Here is a 19608-nt window from a genome sequence, read left to right on the forward strand (position 1 = left end):
GTTATTGTTTTTTGTTGTTGAGATTTTATTTTACTTTGTTAGTTTGAATAAACTAGGGCTTTTATGTTAGTTTGAATAAATTAGAGGTTTTGGTTTTGGTTAGTTAGTTTGAATAAATTAGGGTTTTATTTTTATGTTAGATTATATGATTATCTTGGTTAGTTTCAATTAATTAGGGGTTTTGATTTTGGTTAGTTAGTTTGAAAGTATGTTATCCTATTTTCTTTATGCTTTAATTAATTAGTAAAGATTCTTATATGTTAGTGTTTTTCTTGATTAGTTGTTGTTGTTGTTTGTTGTTGAGATTTTATTTTAGTTTGTTAGTTTGAATTAACTAGGGCTTTTATGTTAGTTTGAATAAATTAGAGGTTTTGGCTAGTTAGTTTGAATAAATTATCGTTTTATTTTTATGTTAGATTATATGATTATCTTGGTTAGTTTCAATTAATTAGGGGTTTTGATTTTGGTTAGTTAGTTTGAATAAATTAGGATTTTACTTTTATGTAAGATTATATCTCTTGGTTAGTTTGAATAAATTAAGGGCTTCTAGTTTTGGTTAGTTTGTTTGAATAAATTAGTGTTTTATGTTAGATAATAATTGGTAAATTTGATTAGTTGTTGGATTTTATTTTGGTTAGTTTGCATAAGTTATGGCTTTTTAATATTGTTGATGTTTGATTGGTTATTTCTACCAATACAGTTATGGAACGATACTTTAATAGAAGGTTCGCATCAACTACTTCTAGTTCGGATAATGTGGGTAGTTCGAGTTCGAGAGATGTTGATATTTCTAGAGATGTGGATATTTCTAGAGATGTGGATAGTTCAAAAGAAAGTGAGTTGCAAGATATCTTAGCTAATCTTATTGCAGACCCTGGACTTCGACCTCAAATGTTGGATTATGATCCTAACATTAGAGACGAAGTTCGAAGAGCATATCTACAAAAGGGTCCATGTCAGCCCAAGGATCATACATTTCCACAAACTGATCTTTCAGGGTATGATCGACGCTTTAATGTCAAGTGGTTTGATGAGTTTGACTGGTTGGAGTACAGTATTAGTAAAGATGCTGCATTTTGCCTTTATTGTTATCTCTTCAAATCCAATTTCAGAATTGGTCAAGGGTGTAGCGACGCCTTCACAGAGATGAGTTTTAGGAATTGGAAGAAGAAAGATAAAATTAGGCAACATGTTGGACCTGTTGGAAGTGTTCATAATCAATCTAGACAGTATTGTGTGGATCTTATGAATCAAAAGCAACACATCCGAACAGCTTTGATAAAGCAATCAGAGCAAGCTCGTATTGATTATCGTATTTGCTTGACAGCTTCTCTTGATTGTGTGAGATTTTTATTGAGGCAAGGTCTTCCTTTTCGTGGGCATGATGAGAGTGACACTTCAAGCAACAAGGGGAATTATTTAGAGCTCTTACAGTTTCTTGCTGATCATGATGAGAAAGTGAAGGCCGTTGTGTTAGAAAATGCTCCCGGGAATCTCAAGTTAATAGCTCCAACAATTCAAAAAGATCTTGTGAATGCTTGTGCCACTGAAACTATTAAGAAAATCATCAAGGATATGGATGGTGCATTCTTCTCTTTATTAGTTGATGAATCACGTGATGTGTCAGTAAAAGAACAGATGGCGGTGGTGTTTCGTTATGTGGACAAAAGTGGGGATGTAATTGAGAGGTTTGTGGGCATTCAACATGTTAGGGATACTACATCAAACTCACTCAAGGAGGCTATTGACATATTGTTTGCAAGAGAGGAATTGAGCATTTCCATGCTAAGAGGACAAGGATATGATGGAGCTAGTAATATGAAGGGTGAGTTCAATGGTCTTAAAACACAGATTTTGAGAGAAAATCCTTGTGCCTATTATATTCATTGTTTTGCACATCAACTTCAATTAGCTCTTGTGGCCGTGGCAAAGGGAAATGCTGATATTGCCACTTTCTTCACATCTTGCAATAGCTTGGTTAATATTGTTGGAGCATCGTGCAAGCGTCGTGACATTCTTAGAGATCAACTACAAAAGGATGTTACGGAAGCTCTAGAAAAAGATACTTTTCCAACAGGGCAAGGCTTAAATCAAGAAACTTGTCTCAAGCGTCCCGGTGATACACGTTGGAACTCACATTATGGTACATTACTTAGTATCATTTCCATGTTTAAATCTGTGGTGAAAGTGCTCAAATTTATTATTGAGGATGGCTCCACTGATAATCTAGGTGAAGCAAATAGGTCATTGAGAGAAATACAATCTTTTGAGTTTGTATTTCACCTATTTTTCATGAGATCTATATTGGGAGCCACAAATGACTTGTCACAAGCATTACAGAGGAAAGACCAAGATATTGAGAATGCAATGACTTTAGTCAAAGTTTGCAAGGACCAACTACAACACATGAGAGAGAATGCATTTGAAGCCTTGCTTGATCAAGTATCTTCCTTTTGTGCCAAACATGATATCTTGGTTCCAAACATGGATGATGCATATGCAGCTCAATGGAGATCACATCGGAGAGCTCCTATAATAACACACCTCCATCATTATCGTGTGGACATCTTTATTCAAATCATTGAGTGGCAACTTGCGGAATTAAATCGTCGCTTTAGTGAGGTAAATACTGAGTTACTTCTTTGTTTGACATGTTTGAGTCCAGATGATTCATTCATAGCTTTTGACAAACAAAAGCTACTTCGTTTTGCTGAATTTTATCCTCAAGATTTTAATTCCCGAGATCTCTTGGCACTTGAAGATCAACTTGAGATTTATATTACTCATATGCGTACGATGACTGATTTTTCTCAATTGAAAGGGATTGGTAGCCTTGCAAGAAAAATGGTGGAGAAAGGGTTGCATAGAACATATAATTATGTTTATTTGCTTCTCAGATTAGCCTTAACTTTACCGGTTGCAACTGCTTCTGTGGAGAGAGCATTTTCTGCTATGAATATTGTGAAAGGTCCACTTCGCAACCGAATGGGAGATCAATGGTTGAGTGATAGTTTACTTGTTTATATTGAGAAAGATGTGTTTGCTTGTATTGATAATGAAACTATAATGCTACGTTTTCAGAATATGAAAACTCGTCGTGGACAATTGTAATGTGGTTTTTTTCTATGAATTATGAATTCTAATATTATCGTTTCATTTTTATGAGTATATTTTGTATAAATTTTTTTCACCTTTAGACATTGACCCCTGGAAGGAAATATCCTGGATCCGCCACTGCTTGGAGTGCGAGGTCATATTGATATATTACTTGGAGATTAAGTTCTTACATAAATGTTGATATTATCATGTACTGTAGCTACCGTATTCACTACACTATAAATAGACCATTCCATTTCGTTGTTTTTCATTCTCATTTCAGCCAAGTTGTGAAGCATTTGTAAGTTTGCCCGAAGAAAAAAAAATAAAATACAGAGAAGAAGAAATATTAGAGAAAAATAGAATGGGAGACTGAGTTTGTGAATGCGGTGGAAAATTGGAAATCGTCTTACATTTTTTGCAAAAGCATGAGTGTCGAGGTAGGGGGTTTCTTGGGGGCCTTTTACAAAGATTGATTTAATTAAATTTCGTGAACACTATATTATGCGTGATATGATTATTTGATTAATATTCTTGTTACAATTGAATGATTTTTCCTGAAATGTTTATGTGTTCTTGACTGGTTGAATCACTTGTACATACATTGGTGATGTTTTAAATGTTACATTGTTGTGAGATATATGGATATGTGAAATACATAATTATATCATGTCATGAAAATTAGTTGGAGTTGTTAGGTGGAGAAAATAATGATGGAAAAGAGGGTAATTGAAATAGTTTTTTGTGTAGTTGAGTCAAACTCTTGGCAGGTACCAGGTCTCAGGGATCCCACAGTGCACATGGTTTTTATTGGGTGATTCGGGACTGGCGACAGAGAGTTAGACAAGATGACTAACAAAAGGAAAATTATGGGATGATTAAGATGGGTGTTAGTTCATATAAATGAGCATTCGGGACCAAGTGGTATAAGCATGGTATGGGACGTGTAGGTTTGCTTGTCCATTTATAAGAATTAACAGGAGTAGATGAAGAGTATTCATGCATTATTATTATTAATGTGATATTTGGCTGTATGATTGTATGTCACTTAATTTAGTTATATCAATATACTGTGGTAAGGTTTCATGTCCCTATTGAAAGGTGGTTCCTCACCTCTCATCTTGTTTAATTTTTCAGATGAATTAGTGAGCAAGACAAGGACTAAACCAGTTGAGGCTAAATTAGATAAGAGTGATATAGCTTTATTTATTAATTGTAAAATTGTAAGATTTTTGAGTTATTTTTTATAAGAGAAGTTTATTTTAAACCTTGTTTTGACTTGTTTTTATTTTATTTTACTTTTTATTTTCTCACGCACCAAGCGCGGGATTTCCACCGACCCCGGATTCGGGGCATGACACAGCCAGAGATTCTCAAGTCATACCGATCATCCTATCAAACGTCAATCTTATTTTCTCTTACTTTCGACATATGGACGTTGGTGCGGACTGAAATAGGTCAGACATCCTATCGAATGATAACTTTTCAACATAAAAGAAACAATGAGCAACTAACCCTCAACCTGGACCTCAGTGAAGAACACCAGGAGTAGAGCAACCCACAATGCGAAGCAACCATGTTTTTCCCCGTTTAGCAAATTTGATTCCCAAAAAATGATTTTGGCAAGTCATATGTCCTTTACTTGAACTAGTTAATGCTAATTCGGTGAAATGCCATATGTTTGCTAAAGGAAACACATAAATCAAAATTTGAAAAATAAGATAAAACATGGAGACCAAAAAAATATTTTGAACCCAATTTTAAAAAAAAATTATATACAAGGAAACTAAATCCAAATATCTAAGCATATAGCTACAATTAAAAACAATAGATTTTTGCATTTAAATTTCTTTTACTAGTTATTCCATTCTCTATTCCACATGAGAAAATAGATTTTGAAAACAAAAAATATCTCTGAGGTATTCCATTCTTGATAGAACTATGGTACCACTGCCAAGCCAAATTTGCTTATCCTGATTCCTATCATATGTGTATACGTGTGGTCTATGCAACGCGAGTTTCCTCTTTGGTCTCTAGCAAATATATGTGATGTGATTGATCTTTGTTTCAAACTCCACATTTAATACTTTGTTTTAAAAAAAAAAAAAAATTTCTTTTTTTTAGGATTGCATTCATAATTCAGCCAGTGACAAAGGGCCGTTATAATAACGGAACGGTCTAACATTAAAATTAAGATAATATAGTGCGCCTCCATTAACTGAAAAAAAAAAAAAAAAATTTAATTGGAGGCTTTGAATTTTTCCTTGTCTTAAACTTGTAATGTTAGGAAAAATACACGAGTAATGGGGAATGGGACAATCGTGCATACCAAAACAATGGAAAAACAAGGCCTACCACTTTTAAAGAATATTTTATCAACACTAGCATAATTCTTATATCCATGCTTTTATATAGAAATTTGAAAAAAAAAAAAAAAGGCACAAACACAAACACATAAAATAAAATTATATACTGATTAACCAAAGGGTAGTACGATAATAGTTGAAATGGATGATATCATATTAGAGTGGCTCCAGCGAAGGAGCCCAGCCCGAGGCAAGGGCAGAAAAAAAAAAAAATTTCGCTCCAGCGTGCAGCCCAGGCCCGGGTTTGGTGTGGGACCCACCAACTCGGGCCAGCCCGAAGGCCAAACCAGCCCCAGGTCAGAAAAAAAAAAAATTTCGCTCCAGCGTGCAGCCCAGGCCCGGGTTTGGTGTGGGACCCACCAACTCGGGCCAGCCCGAAGGCCAAACCAGCCCCAGGTCCAAAACGCGGGTGCTGACGTCAGCTAGGGCTGTCAAAAAATTTTTACCGTTGGCGCGTGCAATGCACGCGCCAACGGTAAAAAATTTTTTAATCAGCGCGCGCTGACGTCAGCGCTGACGCCAGCGCCAACGGTAGGCTGCCACGTGTCGCGCTCAGTGCCTTCCGATCTGCTTCTCCTTTCTAATCCAACGGCTGAGGCTTTTTTGGGTGAAAAAAATATGAAAAAAAATTCTAAAAAATTCTAAAAAATTATGGTATTTTTTTCTATAAATACCTATCAATACCCTTCACTTTCAACACCAATACTCTTACATTTCATTATACTTCTACTAATATTCACTCTTTTTACACAACATTTTCCTCTTTTTCATCTAGCATTTTGATTTCATATTTTTATGGCTTCTTCTATCGAAACCGGAGGGGCTTGGAGCACAATGGAAGATGTTTCTTTGTGTGAGGCTTGGCTCCAAATTTGTCATTGTCCCGTGTCCGGCAATGAAATGAAATTTTTTCATATGTGGAAAAAAATTCATGCCGAATTTTGTGAAAAAATTCCGGGGTCTACTCGTACGGAGATGGCATTATCCAGTAGGTGGAAAATTCTCAATAAAGAGTTGGGAAAATGGAGAAATGCCCTAGCAAAAGCGATGGACAACTATAGAAGTGGGCAAAATCGTACTAACGAGGTAAGTATTTTATAATTTTTGTGTTATTAAGTTTAATCTCCTAATATATATATATTTTGTTAATATTGCTTACATTTTCAATATGTTGTATATATTTTGTTAATATTGCTTGCATTTTCAATATTTTGTTAATATTGCTTGCATTTTCAATATGTTGTATATATTTTGTTAATATTGCTTGCATTTTCAATATTTTGTTAATATTTCTTGCATTTTCAATATGTTGTATATATTTTGTTAATATTGCTTGCATTTTCAATATTTTGTTAATATTGCTTGCATTTTCAATATGTTGTTAATATTTCTTGCATTTTCAATATTTTGTTAATATTGCTTGTATTTTTAATATGTTGTTAATATTTCTTGCATATCCAATATATTTTAAATATTTATTGCATTTCCATTTTTTTGTTCAATAGATGATTCAAGCACAAATGTGGTTCGGTGCAACCGGGGGTGGCAAAAAAAGTTTCACCCATCATGAATGTTGGGAGGTGGTGAAATTTTGCAAACGCTTCGTAATTATTCCAACGGGTCCGGAGGTTGTGTTAAACGAGACGCCACTCCGTGATTCAATGACATCGGATTCACCTCTTGATTCTCCTATGAGTCAAGACTCACCCATCGAAAAGGAGCCGAGGCCCATTGGCCGAAAGGCCGCGAAGGCAAAGAAGAAGGGTAATTCAAGCAATCAAAATTCACAATTTTTGGAGGAAATTGCAAGGCAAAACGGCATAAGAATAGAAATGGAGCAAAAACGCCAAGAGCACGAGTTGGCCCTTGATGCTGAGTTTGCACGTGAAAGGGAGTATTTGCGCAAAAAAGATATGGACAAGACAGATCGGGAAACCATGGCGATGAATACAAGTCATATGTCCCCTGAAACAAAACAATTTTGGAAGCTAGAACGAAGGGATGTTATGAGAAGAAGACTTTTCCGGGATGATGGGCCTAGCAACACGGATTGGTTAAATGATGGAAACCATTAAATTAGTTAGCATATCTTTTATGTATTTGTATTTTAGTTGTTTTCTATTAAAGTTGTTATAATTCATGTATTTTATTTTATTAGTAATTCATAATGACTTGTATTACATTTCATTATTTAATAAACAAAGCATTCAATAAATTACCTTTTTATTCAACATATTCCATACTTCAAACAAAACATAATAAAATTAAAATTAAAAGTACAAACAAGGCACAATAATAAAAATAAAAGTACAAACAAGGCACAATAAAAATAAAAACACAACCAAACCATACTAAATAAAACATAAGCAAAGCATCTATTCTCCATTATTAATCTTCATTGCCTTTCACCGCCCATAGATGCTCCATCAAGTGAAATTGACGCATTTCATGAATATACGAAGATTGCATCTCCGTATATCGATCTATCATTCGGGTCATCAAATGACCATCCCTCACCAACGGTTCCGGCTCAAACGGTTCTCCATTTGGCCCCATGGGCCTTTCATAAATCCGTGTCAAAGCCGTGTTCATTGGATCCGGTTCGTAGACCTCTAAAGCATCATAATCGTACTCATCCTCCACAATCATATTATGGAGGATGATGCAAGTCATCATAATGCTTCTAAGGATCTCCTCATCAAACATGCGGGCCGCACCTCGAATAATCAACCACCTGGCTTGAAGGATGCCAAAACACCTTTCGACATCTTTCCTGTATCCCTCTTGATATGTAGCAAATAATTTTTGCTTCTGGGATCGGGGATTTGGAATGGTTTTGACAAAAGTCGTCCACCTCGGGTAGATTCCATCAGCTAGGTAGTATCCTGTCTGGTATACTGTATTGTTGACTTCATAGGTGACATTGGGGCCCTGACCTCTCAATACATCGTTGAAGACGGGGGATTGACCCAGCACGTTGAGGTCATTTTGTGATCCTGCAACTCCGAAGAAGGCATGCCAAACCCATGTGTCGAAACCAGCAACCGCTTCAAGGATGATACTTTTTTGGCCTTTTCGATTTCCATAATCACCTTGCCAGGCAGTTGGGCAATTCTTCCATTGCCAATGCATGCAGTCGATGCTACCAATCATTCCAGGGAATCCTCGAGCTTCGGCTTTTTGCAGAAGCCTTTGGAGGTCCCTGGGAGTAGGTCTACGCAGGTAGTCCCTAGTGTACAGAGTTTCAACAGCTTGACAAAATCTTACCAAAGCCTCCAACGTAGTGGACTTCCCCATCCGGACAATCTCATCCACCTGATCAGCAGATGCTCCATACGCCAACATTCGTATAACAGCTGTAAGCTTTTGCTCCGGAAGAAGCCCCAAAACCCCAGCAGCATCACACTTTTGAACAAAGTATGCATCATAATTGCAAATATCATGCATGACTTTATTGAACAAATGAGGTTGCATTCTAAATCGCCTTCGAAAATCAACATCAGAGTACAAAGAAGTTGGGATAAAATAATCTTCCAAAAGATTCTTACCCCTAGAATGCCTATGTCTTTCCACATTCCGGCGGCGGCCGGCTTGTGAACTATGGCGGCGACCTTGGTTCTCTTCTTCTTCCAAAGCCACTGTTATGAGAACTTGCTCATCGACTTGTCTTTGCAACTCATTGACTTCATCTGCTCTACGGTTTCTCTCTCTTCTTTCTCTCTCTTGTCTCTCCAAGCATCTCCTAAATTCTTCCATTCAGAATGAATGAAGTATGAATTATAAACTCTCAGAAATGAAAATATAGAAAGATGTGGTGTGAGAGGTATGAGCTGAGACTCTGGTTTTATAGAAAAATTTGGCAAAATAGACATGCCATGTGGCTTGATTTTATTGGATGAAAATCATATCTGAAATTTGAAATTCATCCGAAATTTGAACCCTAATTTGTATGAAATTCAAAATTTGAAATTCATCCGAAATTTGAACCCAAATTTATCTGAAATTTGAACCCAAATTTATCTGAAATTTGAATTTTGAAATTCATTCAAAATTTGAACCCAAAAATTTATCTGAAATTTGAACTTTGAAATTAATCCGAAATTTGAATCCAAATATCTTATCCGAAAATTTTATCTGATTATGAATAGTCTTGACACGTAGGAATCCGAAAATCTTATCTGAAAATATTACCCAAATTAATTATTTTCATTAAAAAATAGGAGGAAAAAACAAAAAAATGAATAGTAATTGCCATGGCTAAGGGCAACGGGTGGAGAAACGATTTACTATTTGCAAGGGCAACCACTATTCACGTGAATAGTGCTTGCCCTAGCTCCACCCTTGCCATGGCTAAGGGCAAATGGGTGGAGTTGCTCTTAGGATATGACCTGTCTCGGTGTGGGCACATTAAAGTGAAACTTCTTAGCATATACTCCCAGCTGAGCCAATTGACCACTAGCACCGAGAACACGCTATGTGGACCAGACCACATCTCCACGTCCAGAGCGCATCACCTTCTAAGCCAACATGCACTCCTAACCCCAGCGAGCCATGCTTAAAGCATGTCCACCGCAACCCAATTTGCCAGGGCAAGAGGCCCTCCAGCTGGGTTTGGACCTCCAGCGCAGGAAAGAGAGCTCAGGCAAGTCCTGGGTTCCACCAGCACGGCAAGTTCAAGGGCAGATCTTGCCTGGGCTTCAGCCCGAATGCATTGACGTCAGCGAGTGCAAATCCAAAACGGTAAAAAAATTTGACTTCCGCTCGATGACGTTAGCGCGACGTCATCCTTGACAGAACCCAACCGGAAAACACCATGTGGCGCTTCCCGGACACTCCGATTGTTTTTTTTTGTTTTTTCAGAAATCCGACGGTCATTGCAAAAAAGAATTAGAAAATTTTCTGATTTTTTTTTTTTAAATACCAAAAAAATTCTTGATTTTTTTCCCTACAAATACCTAACAATTTTATTCACTTTCCACACCAAATTTTCTATTACAAAATTTTATTTGTGCAAAAATACAAATGGCCTCTTACGTCGAAGCCAGAGGGTCATGGACAAACGTTCGAAGAAGTCAAAATCTTGGCAACGAGGTAAAAAAAAAAAAATTCCGTTTTATTCAATTTAATGTCTTTATATATATATATATATATTTCTTGTATTTCCAATTTTATTTTTTTAATAGATTAGTCAAGGCAAAACAAAAAAGAGGAAAACCATTACACATGGCTCCTCAAGCGAACAATGCCCGCAGTCGGTTCCAGTGGTGCGTTCCATGCATGAAATAATGGCACTATTACTTCATCTGAAGGAAAATACTCCCCCACATCGTAATTCGGTGGAACCGCCTCCGCCAATGATTGAGTCGTTCTTGTACTCCATAGTGTCGGACTATGAGGACTAAGAATATTTCAATTGTATGATGAGTGAGTAGGTATTCCAATTGTATGATGAGTGAGATGTGAATTTTATAGCAAACGTGGCAACCGAAAAATTTATCCGAAATTTTTTTTTTGAAAATTTTATCCGAAAAAGGTTGTCTTAAATTTTAAGTGAGAATTTTATAATAAATAGTGACACGTGACAACCGAAAATATTATCTAAAAAGCTTATCAAAATTAATGGTTTAAGTATTAAAAAAAATAGAAAATAAAGTAAAATGAATAGTAGTTGCCCTTGCCCTAGCCTTTTGGGGTGGAACCAAAAAAGGCAAGGCTGCCACTATTCACATGAATAGTAGCAGCCCTTGCCTTGCCCTTGCCCTTGCCCTTGCCTTAGCCTTTTGTGGTGGACATGCGCTTAGGCATGGACAGACGCCTCTTCTAACCTTAATTAAAGCATCAGCTAGATACCTCCCGTTTCCCCTTGATTACGGGATGATGCTTCCTTCAAGCTCCTATACATACCATGCACCAGTCTTGGGACAATGGTAACAACTTTTTATACTCTCACTACAAAAAACAAACAAAAATGGCAATAATCACCATTATTTGGTGACATTTGGTGACTGTTGCCACTTTTTTTGTAGCGTCTAAAACGGTTCAACCAAATACATCCCTGACTACAATTTTTGACTTTGGCATTAGAAAGAGCTAATGGAAGCTCTAACATTGACCTTATCAAAGTCTTATGTTGACCATTCCAAACCACATGTTAACAGTTGACGCTGTTTGTGGAAAATGTCAACGAAATGTCTCCTTCTTGCTAATCAAGTCACACCAAGTGCTCGAACTCCTAGGTAACTCTCATCATCCCTACCACTCCACAAGAATCGTGGTGCTAAATAGATGACTGAAAGAGAGCCATGTTGCATTCTACCAACTAAAAAATTTGATCATCACCATTGATCTCGATTCAAATGAACATATATTTTGGAAGATCTTTTTCTCAAAAGAAGCCACATGACTTTGAAAGTCAAAATTTTCAACTAAGGCAGAGGAAGTGATGTGGAGTTAATAAAAACAGGTTAACCAGAAGAATACTCCCCATGACCATTTGAAATGCCAGAAAAGAAGGGCGGCCAAGCTTTCTTTCCATGCTCATAAAGGCTTTGCATCAGAGCAGGTTGTATTTTCAAAAAAAGACAAGAGACATGAGAGTCGTTTGCTAGAAAAAGCAAACGGACCATCTGTAACATCTCACATCAACAAACGGAGAAGAGGTGATGTATCTTATATGTACATGCCCACCTCCATCTAGCACGAGGTCTTTTGGGAGCTCACTGGCTTCGGAGTCATGAGAACTCTGAAGTTAAGCGAGTTGGGGCTAGAGCAATCCCAAGATAGGTGACCCACTGGGAAGTTGCTCTTGAGTTCCCAGAAACAAAACCGTGAGGGCAGAGATAGGGGTCCAAAGCAGACAATATCGTGTTATGGCGGAGCCGATCCCGGGATGTGACAATTTAGTATCAGAGCCACTCTGCCCTGTGGTGTAAGTGTGCCGACGAGGACGTCGGGCCCCTAAGTGAGGTGGATTGTAACATCCTACATCGACCAACGGAGAAAAGGTGATGTGCCTTATATGTACATGCCCACCTCCATCTAGCATGAGGCCTTTTGGGAGCTTACTGGCTTCAGAGTCATGAGAACTTCGAAGTTGAGCGAGTTGGGGCTAGAGCAATCCTAGGATGGGTGACCTACTGAGAAGTTACTCATGAGTTCCCAGAAACAAAATCGTAAGGGCAGAGAGGAAGGCCCAAGGTGGACAATATCGTGCTACGGCGGAGCCGATCCCGGATGTGACACCATTATAGGCTGTTGATAGTTCTTTTTGCCAGATTAATAACTCCTTTTTTCTGTGTTGGAAAAAGAAAATCTTTCCAAAAGATCTGCCCTCCAGATGTTAAAAATTAAAACCCTCATTCAGATTCTCTATAAATATGAGAGGAGGTGAACAGGGTTAGACATAACAAAAAATTCAATCAAAACAAAAACTCTCAAAGTCACACTAACAAATTCAAAACAAGATCAGTTGATCTCAAAAGTCTTCAGACTCTGAAGCAACCAAACTCTTTAATTCACAAAAGATAGATCAATCAGAACTCAGGTTTATAACTTCAGTTCAATTCAGAAAAACAGTTTACAAAGGAAACGAGATTTTTTTTTGTTCCAAATTTGGTTCAGCACAAGCCAAATCAAGCAGAATTCGGGTTTTTCATAATATGAAAATCTCAACAAATTTACAGAGATGACTTGAGTTCTAAGAATCGCTAGAATAGCTCTTGGATGATTCATAATCAAGCAGAACAAGTACTGTAGTACAGCTCCAAGTCGGTAATCATCAATCCAGCCACTTTCCAGCCCTGTCTTGACTAAAGAAATCTCAATTCTGCCCATCCAGCAAGCCTCCCCATGGCTAGAATAGATTAAAAGCTTTGCCAATCTCGACATTGGTATCGATTTCCAGCTGAACCTCATTAGTTGAAGGTGCTGACGTTTGAATCCAGCATAGCTACACCTAGTCCGGCATGAGTCATAGGCAACAATCCAAGTAGAAATCGAAGCTCAATGCTCTGTTGCCCCTTCAAACATGGCAGTCTTCTTTTGTCTTAAAAGTTGTGTAATATGCAGTTTTTCTTGAAACAGTTTGATTTATGTTTCAATATTCATTTTGGCCATAACTACCAGTTTACTGTGGAAAATTGTGAAGTCCTCACCAGTCTAAGGCAAGAAAAGAACTTACTTGGGAGATATTCCTCACCCAAATTCACAATCACTTGTTTAAAGTCAGTAACTTGGGGCTCAAGTTATCTATTTTTCATAAGTCTGTTAGGGTTTTTTAAAAACTGCTCACAGTGGCACGCTCGCACACCAAAGAAAATTGACTTGTTGACCACCAACGGTTTTCAGGCCAATGAGGAACTTTACCCTACCATAACAGGATTAAATCAAAACGGATAAACAATAATGTAAAGATGTAAAATTTCAAATGTTGTTGTTTCCGCCGAAAAATTATATGTAAAATATTTATTTATTTACTTTATGTTCTTCACATTTTAGTTATAGTTTTTATTAAATTCTATAATTAAGATGTGAATCACATCTTAATTCAAAATTACTTAAATCTATGGATTGGGGCGTAACTCTCTCTCTCTCTCTCTCTCTCTCTCTCAACCATGAAGCGTCCATACAAATCAATTCATGGAAATCTTCGACCTCGGCTAGCCTAAGAACAACCACATGTTCCTGATACAACACACTTTTAGAATTTGAGTGCTTCTAATTTGCTTGAATTAATAATTAAATAGTATTTTAAAAATAATGGTGTGTGAAAAGATAGAATTTGTGTTTTTTTAAATTTACATTGTGTGTGGAAAGATGAGATGAGTGGAGAAATAGATAAAAATAACAACATTCTTTTTTTAATACAAAATTATAATCTAAATTATGGGAGGAGGAAGAGGAGAGGTTTCTACATACACACACCACTCACCTGGAAGTAAAAGCCTTTTTCACTCCGCTGTAGTCTCTGTTGACATCAACCGGTTATTAAACTGGTTATTGTGAACATTTCACAAGTCCAGCCGGCACTCTAGTTTAGAATAGTGGGTTAGTGACCCACATAAATTAAACTGGTACTTTCATAATGATGATCTATTTGGCATTTGTGCAAAATCAATTTGACTTTTTTTTTTGGGTCAATAAATCAATTTGACTGCTGAACAAGTTGTTATATCTATATGCAGACTTTGGGGCTTGCGTGTGTACTATGTTTTACATTTGCCGGGCCTCCAAGAAATTGAAAAGTAGGGTTTAGGGTAAGTCTGTTCTAAATACCAAAAAATAATAAATATATCCACCAGTGTGACCTAATTAAAAAAATTAAACGAGCCTCTAAAAAAAAGTCATTTTGCATTCTTCATTTTCTCTTGTAAAAGTATAAGAAAATAGTATAGGATGACTTTTTTTTTTTTAAGGGAGAGACTATCATAGGTCAGTTAATCCATGGTAGTATTATTCTTACTCTATTTTTTAAGTCACCAGCCACATTACTGAATCAGTCAAGAATCAAGATCAATGGGGTGTTAAGTTGAATTACTCAGACTTTTGGTGTGCTCCTAAGTGGTCATAAGTTCAAAACCCCATGATACACCCGTGTGCGTGAGTTTTTCCCCTCCTATTTTCTAACTTTGGCAACAAATCCGAAAAGAGAAAAAAAAAAAAAACTATATAAGAATCAAGAACCAAAAGTAATTATTTCAGATAAAAGAAAAATATAGGAAATAAAGGGGAACATGACCAGATATTTGGTCTCAAAAGTAATTATGTATTTTTTTAGTTTAAATGATATTAAAGAAGATTTCAGATGTCATTATACGATATTATGAAATCAATTAGGTCCCTATTAGTTTGACGTGGTTTGCAAGTAGGCCTATAAAGCTAGGTTTCATTTCATTCAAGTGCCTACCTCCCTAACATCTCACGCGCGCCTCACCTGTCATTAAATTTCATTTCATTTTCTCCGTAGGATATCCAAACCTCAGAATTTCACTAAAGCTGAGCCGCTCTGATTGATTGGTTATTCATAATATTATATCAAGACCTCTTAAATCATTTTTAAAATTGCACGAATATCTCAAACATTCTTTGGCAGTGAAGTACAAGAAAGCACATATTGGGTATGCAAATATACAACAGTAATTTTAGGCCCATTAATATTAAAATATGTGCACCAAATGGCCTGGAACCACACTGACAAACAACAAAATTGAAACAGAAAAAAGCAAATCAAATACCTCACAAAAGTTTGGTTTACTGGCATTATAGTGCAAGAAGGGTAAAAACATTAATTGCACATGTTCAACAAATTTGGTGTAATCTGTCCTACATTCACCACTTTCATGCTATTAGAATAAAGCAACAAATCGAAAGAGAACAGCATCCAAAAGTTTAATGCTATTTACAAAGGCTGAAACTCAGAGGATCAAACCTTTAACAGGTTCTGGCTTGGACGGGTCATGCTCGGATGGCGCAGATGCTTTTGGAGACTCAGATAGAACTTGAGCATAGTCATCCTCTATTTTCCTATGTTTCTCCTCTTCAACCATTCCCACTTTCTCTTTTGTTTTCTGACCAACCTCCCCAGCTGCCTTTGCAACCTTATTAAAAGCACCTGTAACCCATGAAGCACTGGTAAACACATACCGGTTCTTCATTATAGCAGATCCAGCGTTACTCACTGTCTGCTCAGCAGCTGCAAAAGCTGATTTGGTTTTCTCCGAGACCTGAAATTTCTGATCCACTTCGCGAACTTTGTCACCAACCACAGAGGTACCAGCGCTTATTTTCTCACTGAGCCCAATCTTTTTGTCAAAAGAAGCAACTTTTTCTGAAGCTGTTGAGGTCAACTGGTGCTTCTCATCAAAATTCTTTGCCTTGTTGACTGCATCTTTGCCCAGGACAAACCCCTTGGCAAGCATGCCACTAACAACATCCTCTGCCTTCCGTAATGCAGATTCAGCCCCACCAGGCGATTTATTCTCAGTTACCTGCAGAGAATGGAATATTAGACAGGTCATGAAATTGCAGGGGAAAAATATGATGCAGAAGCTCTGTGAAAGGCTCTTACATTGGCTGCTGTAGCAGCAGGTGGCAACTCGTAATCTGGAGCCAGAGTTATGGTGACAGACATATCCACTATTGTCGCTCCCTGACATAACATAGAGTGTTAAGAGAAACTTGCTCATGCTTTGCACAAAGAAGTTAGATCACCGATTAAAATAACACTAATGCTGTGGCCAAGCGAACCAAAGCTTCGGTCAGTGGACAACAATGGCATCTTTTCCATTTCAATTTAAATTTTTGCTACATTCCAGTGTGTATCACTGACCACTTTTGAGTCAAGATAATTCCCAGATGCATGTAATCAAAATCTTTACCACCTGACTTTATACAACAGCATTGTCATCTGTTCCTATGTGCAAAGTCATCCTCTACGAAGTAAAAAATAAATAATTAACTCAACTAAAGCAGAGAGATAATCAACATGTACTAGACTACTTCCAACTAATATTAAGTGCATTCTATGCTTTAAAGCTTCCTTACGCATTACCCACGAAACTCCAACAGAGTAATGCACTATCCTATGTTGACAACACTAGCAGTTACATAATTCCAACCTCCAACAGAATAAATAAATTGAAATATGCAACCGTAGGCCATGCTAGGGTCCAGTGTGCCCTCAACACCAACCTGACAAATTATTATAACTAAATATTATGAAAACTTAAATCTCGACCACAAACTAGGAGAGTACCTATATTTAATGCAACAAAACCTAAAGCACCAACTACTTAAAGCTAAAAACATCACTTCATTTTGACACATTAGCTCAACAAAGGGTCATATCCCCTGTAGACCATTTTCCATCTTGTTGGTACTGACCACCTCAGTAAGTAAGAGCATAGAGCCAAGTAAAAGCATGAAATCAAGTCAAGCAGTTAGTACTAGCTCAACAATGGCTCTTTTGTTCATAGAAAAAAGAGAAAAAGATTGCTTAGATAGACCCGTGTACAATCAAAATATCCAAAGCTTAGTTGCTCTATTTGTTGGCCAATGACACGAATCAACTTCTTGTCCCTCAGAAGGACATCATTGATTTTTCTTGCATGGAGCAAAACCATCCAGAATCCTACCTCGTCCAGCAAACAAGCCACGTCCAGATTTTCCAATGAATCTATTAATAACCCAAATTGTACAAACCAACCTCAAATTGTGTACATCAATCTCAAATGCATTTTGTAGCTCTACTGTTCATATCATTTACGACATAGCTTAACTAATATACCTAGGGTGTCAAGTGAAGTCACATACCGAATGATTATTAGATCACTGGATCCCAAAAGGTTTTCAGGTTTATATTTATCTTTTATTGTTTAACCACCCACAAACAATGGTAAATATACCTGTGAATTATTAAAAGATCATGAGTATGAAAATAAATGGACCACATGAGGAGGTGATATATTATGATCAAAGAAGTTTCATTACCGAAAGGAGAACTGCAGTCTCAGCTCCTTGTACATCCTTGAAGGTAACGTAAGCGATTTGGGACCGCTCAGTATCACTGCATGAGCATACAATACGCTAAATTCATATACAGATAATAAAAGATGAGGAATCCATCAAACTAAATAAATAATCAAACCTCATCATTTCGACATATGCAATATCACCAGAAAAAGAAAAGAACTCCTTTATGTCTCTCTCACTTGCACCCAAGGAAAGATTGCTGACCTTGATGGTTTGTACCTGCAAGAGAGCAATATGAGTTAGACCATAAAAATATGATTTTCAGAATCTAGGTTGTGCATTCGTTTTGGAGAGACAACAAGCAAAGAAAATAACAACACAACTTAAAATTGCACATAACTCAATATCAGGATATACGGCACTCCAATGTCGGGTCAAAATTATAATGGAATAACCTTTGGAAAACCTACATCCTCTATGAGGAAGAAAGAATAAATTAATCTGTTTTACTCCCCTCCACAAGTGTATAGGATTCCTCAGCCTGACCTCCTCCACCCTTTTTTTAAGAGGGGGAGGGGAGGATACCCCATTGATAGTGTTCAGAAAACAACTTTGGTTGCACTATTATTATGAACTAAAAAATGAAAAATGAGCTTCACCTTTTGCTGCTGCCAAGCTACTTTTGCAACTTGACGCCAGCCTTTTTCCAAGAAAAGAATCCACATACAACTTATAAATCGGTTGTGTCCAAATTAAAAAAATTTAAAAAAAAACAGATTCTTAACCTACTCTAGGAAAGCCCATTTTCAGGGATCCTTATAAATCAAAAGGTTGTGCAAAGAAATAATTAGCTGAACAAATTTGACTCCCACAGCACTTAATGCTTCCTTTTCCTTAGTAAGAAAATCTGGGCCAAGTATTTTGACAAGAAAAGAGAAAGTGTAGTATTGGGTTATCTTTGATTTCATTTAGAAGTATCAGATCTATGAAACCTTTCTCAAGTTGCAGTTAGGAACTATATTTAAAAAACTGCAACTGAAACATAACTATACTAAAATTAGAATATAAAGAATCCTGAATAGCAAAAGTAAACTGGGGATAAGGTAGAAAACAAGAGTATGAATCCAGAATGAAACTTTTTCTCAAGAATGGATTCATTTCATTTATTCAATCTTTGTTTTCCCCATTGAAAATAAGTCAAACAAACAAGATCAGTTACATTGAGGAACCAAAAAAAGAGCCAAACAAACATCACATCTACCTATACATGCAATTCTTCACTTGTAAACATGAATCTAATTCAACCAATTCAACTACACAACAGATCTAATAAGGCTGCCCCAAATCACTGATAGTCAATGAGTAAACTTATTCATCAAGCAATCACACCAAAGCTACCCAAAAAAACACCCATATTCCTAACTGATCAAAACAAACACTTCAAAAGCCTAAAACTCAGTTCAATTTGATGTAAACAATAAATTCAGGAACATATACACAGAAGGAGAGAGACAACAAGAGAGAAAGTACTCACCGACATGGCGAGGTTCTACTGGAGAAGATCAAGGGGCAAAAATGAAGATCAACGGCGACGTAGACTGGCCGGAAAGTTGCCAGAGAAACTGAGACTTGTTCAGACAGCAAAGTCGTAATGAAGAAAATGGAAGCAATTTTGGGT

General features: G+C 36.9%; 2 protein-coding genes across 2 annotated transcripts; one reads left to right on the top strand and one right to left on the bottom strand.

The window, feature by feature from the left end:
* Positions 703-3111, top strand: LOC109949188 (zinc finger MYM-type protein 1-like). Its single transcript, XM_020563962.1, has one exon. The coding sequence runs from the start codon at positions 703-705 to the stop codon at positions 3109-3111; it is 2409 nt and encodes an 802-aa protein (XP_020419551.1).
* LOC18776541 (binding partner of ACD11 1) lies at positions 15667-19608 on the bottom strand. Its single transcript, XM_007209535.2, has 5 exons — positions 19465-19608; positions 18106-18209; positions 17949-18024; positions 16528-16608; positions 15667-16447 (listed from the first exon to the last, which is right to left on the bottom strand). Exons 1-5 carry the CDS (start codon positions 19468-19470, stop codon positions 15875-15877), a joined length of 840 nt encoding a protein of 279 aa, XP_007209597.2. The 5' UTR covers positions 19471-19608; the 3' UTR covers positions 15667-15874.

The sequence above is a fragment of the Prunus persica genome, chromosome G5 (assembly GCF_000346465.2).
Source record: "Prunus persica cultivar Lovell chromosome G5, Prunus_persica_NCBIv2, whole genome shotgun sequence".
Classification (NCBI taxonomy): domain Eukaryota; kingdom Viridiplantae; phylum Streptophyta; class Magnoliopsida; order Rosales; family Rosaceae; genus Prunus; species Prunus persica.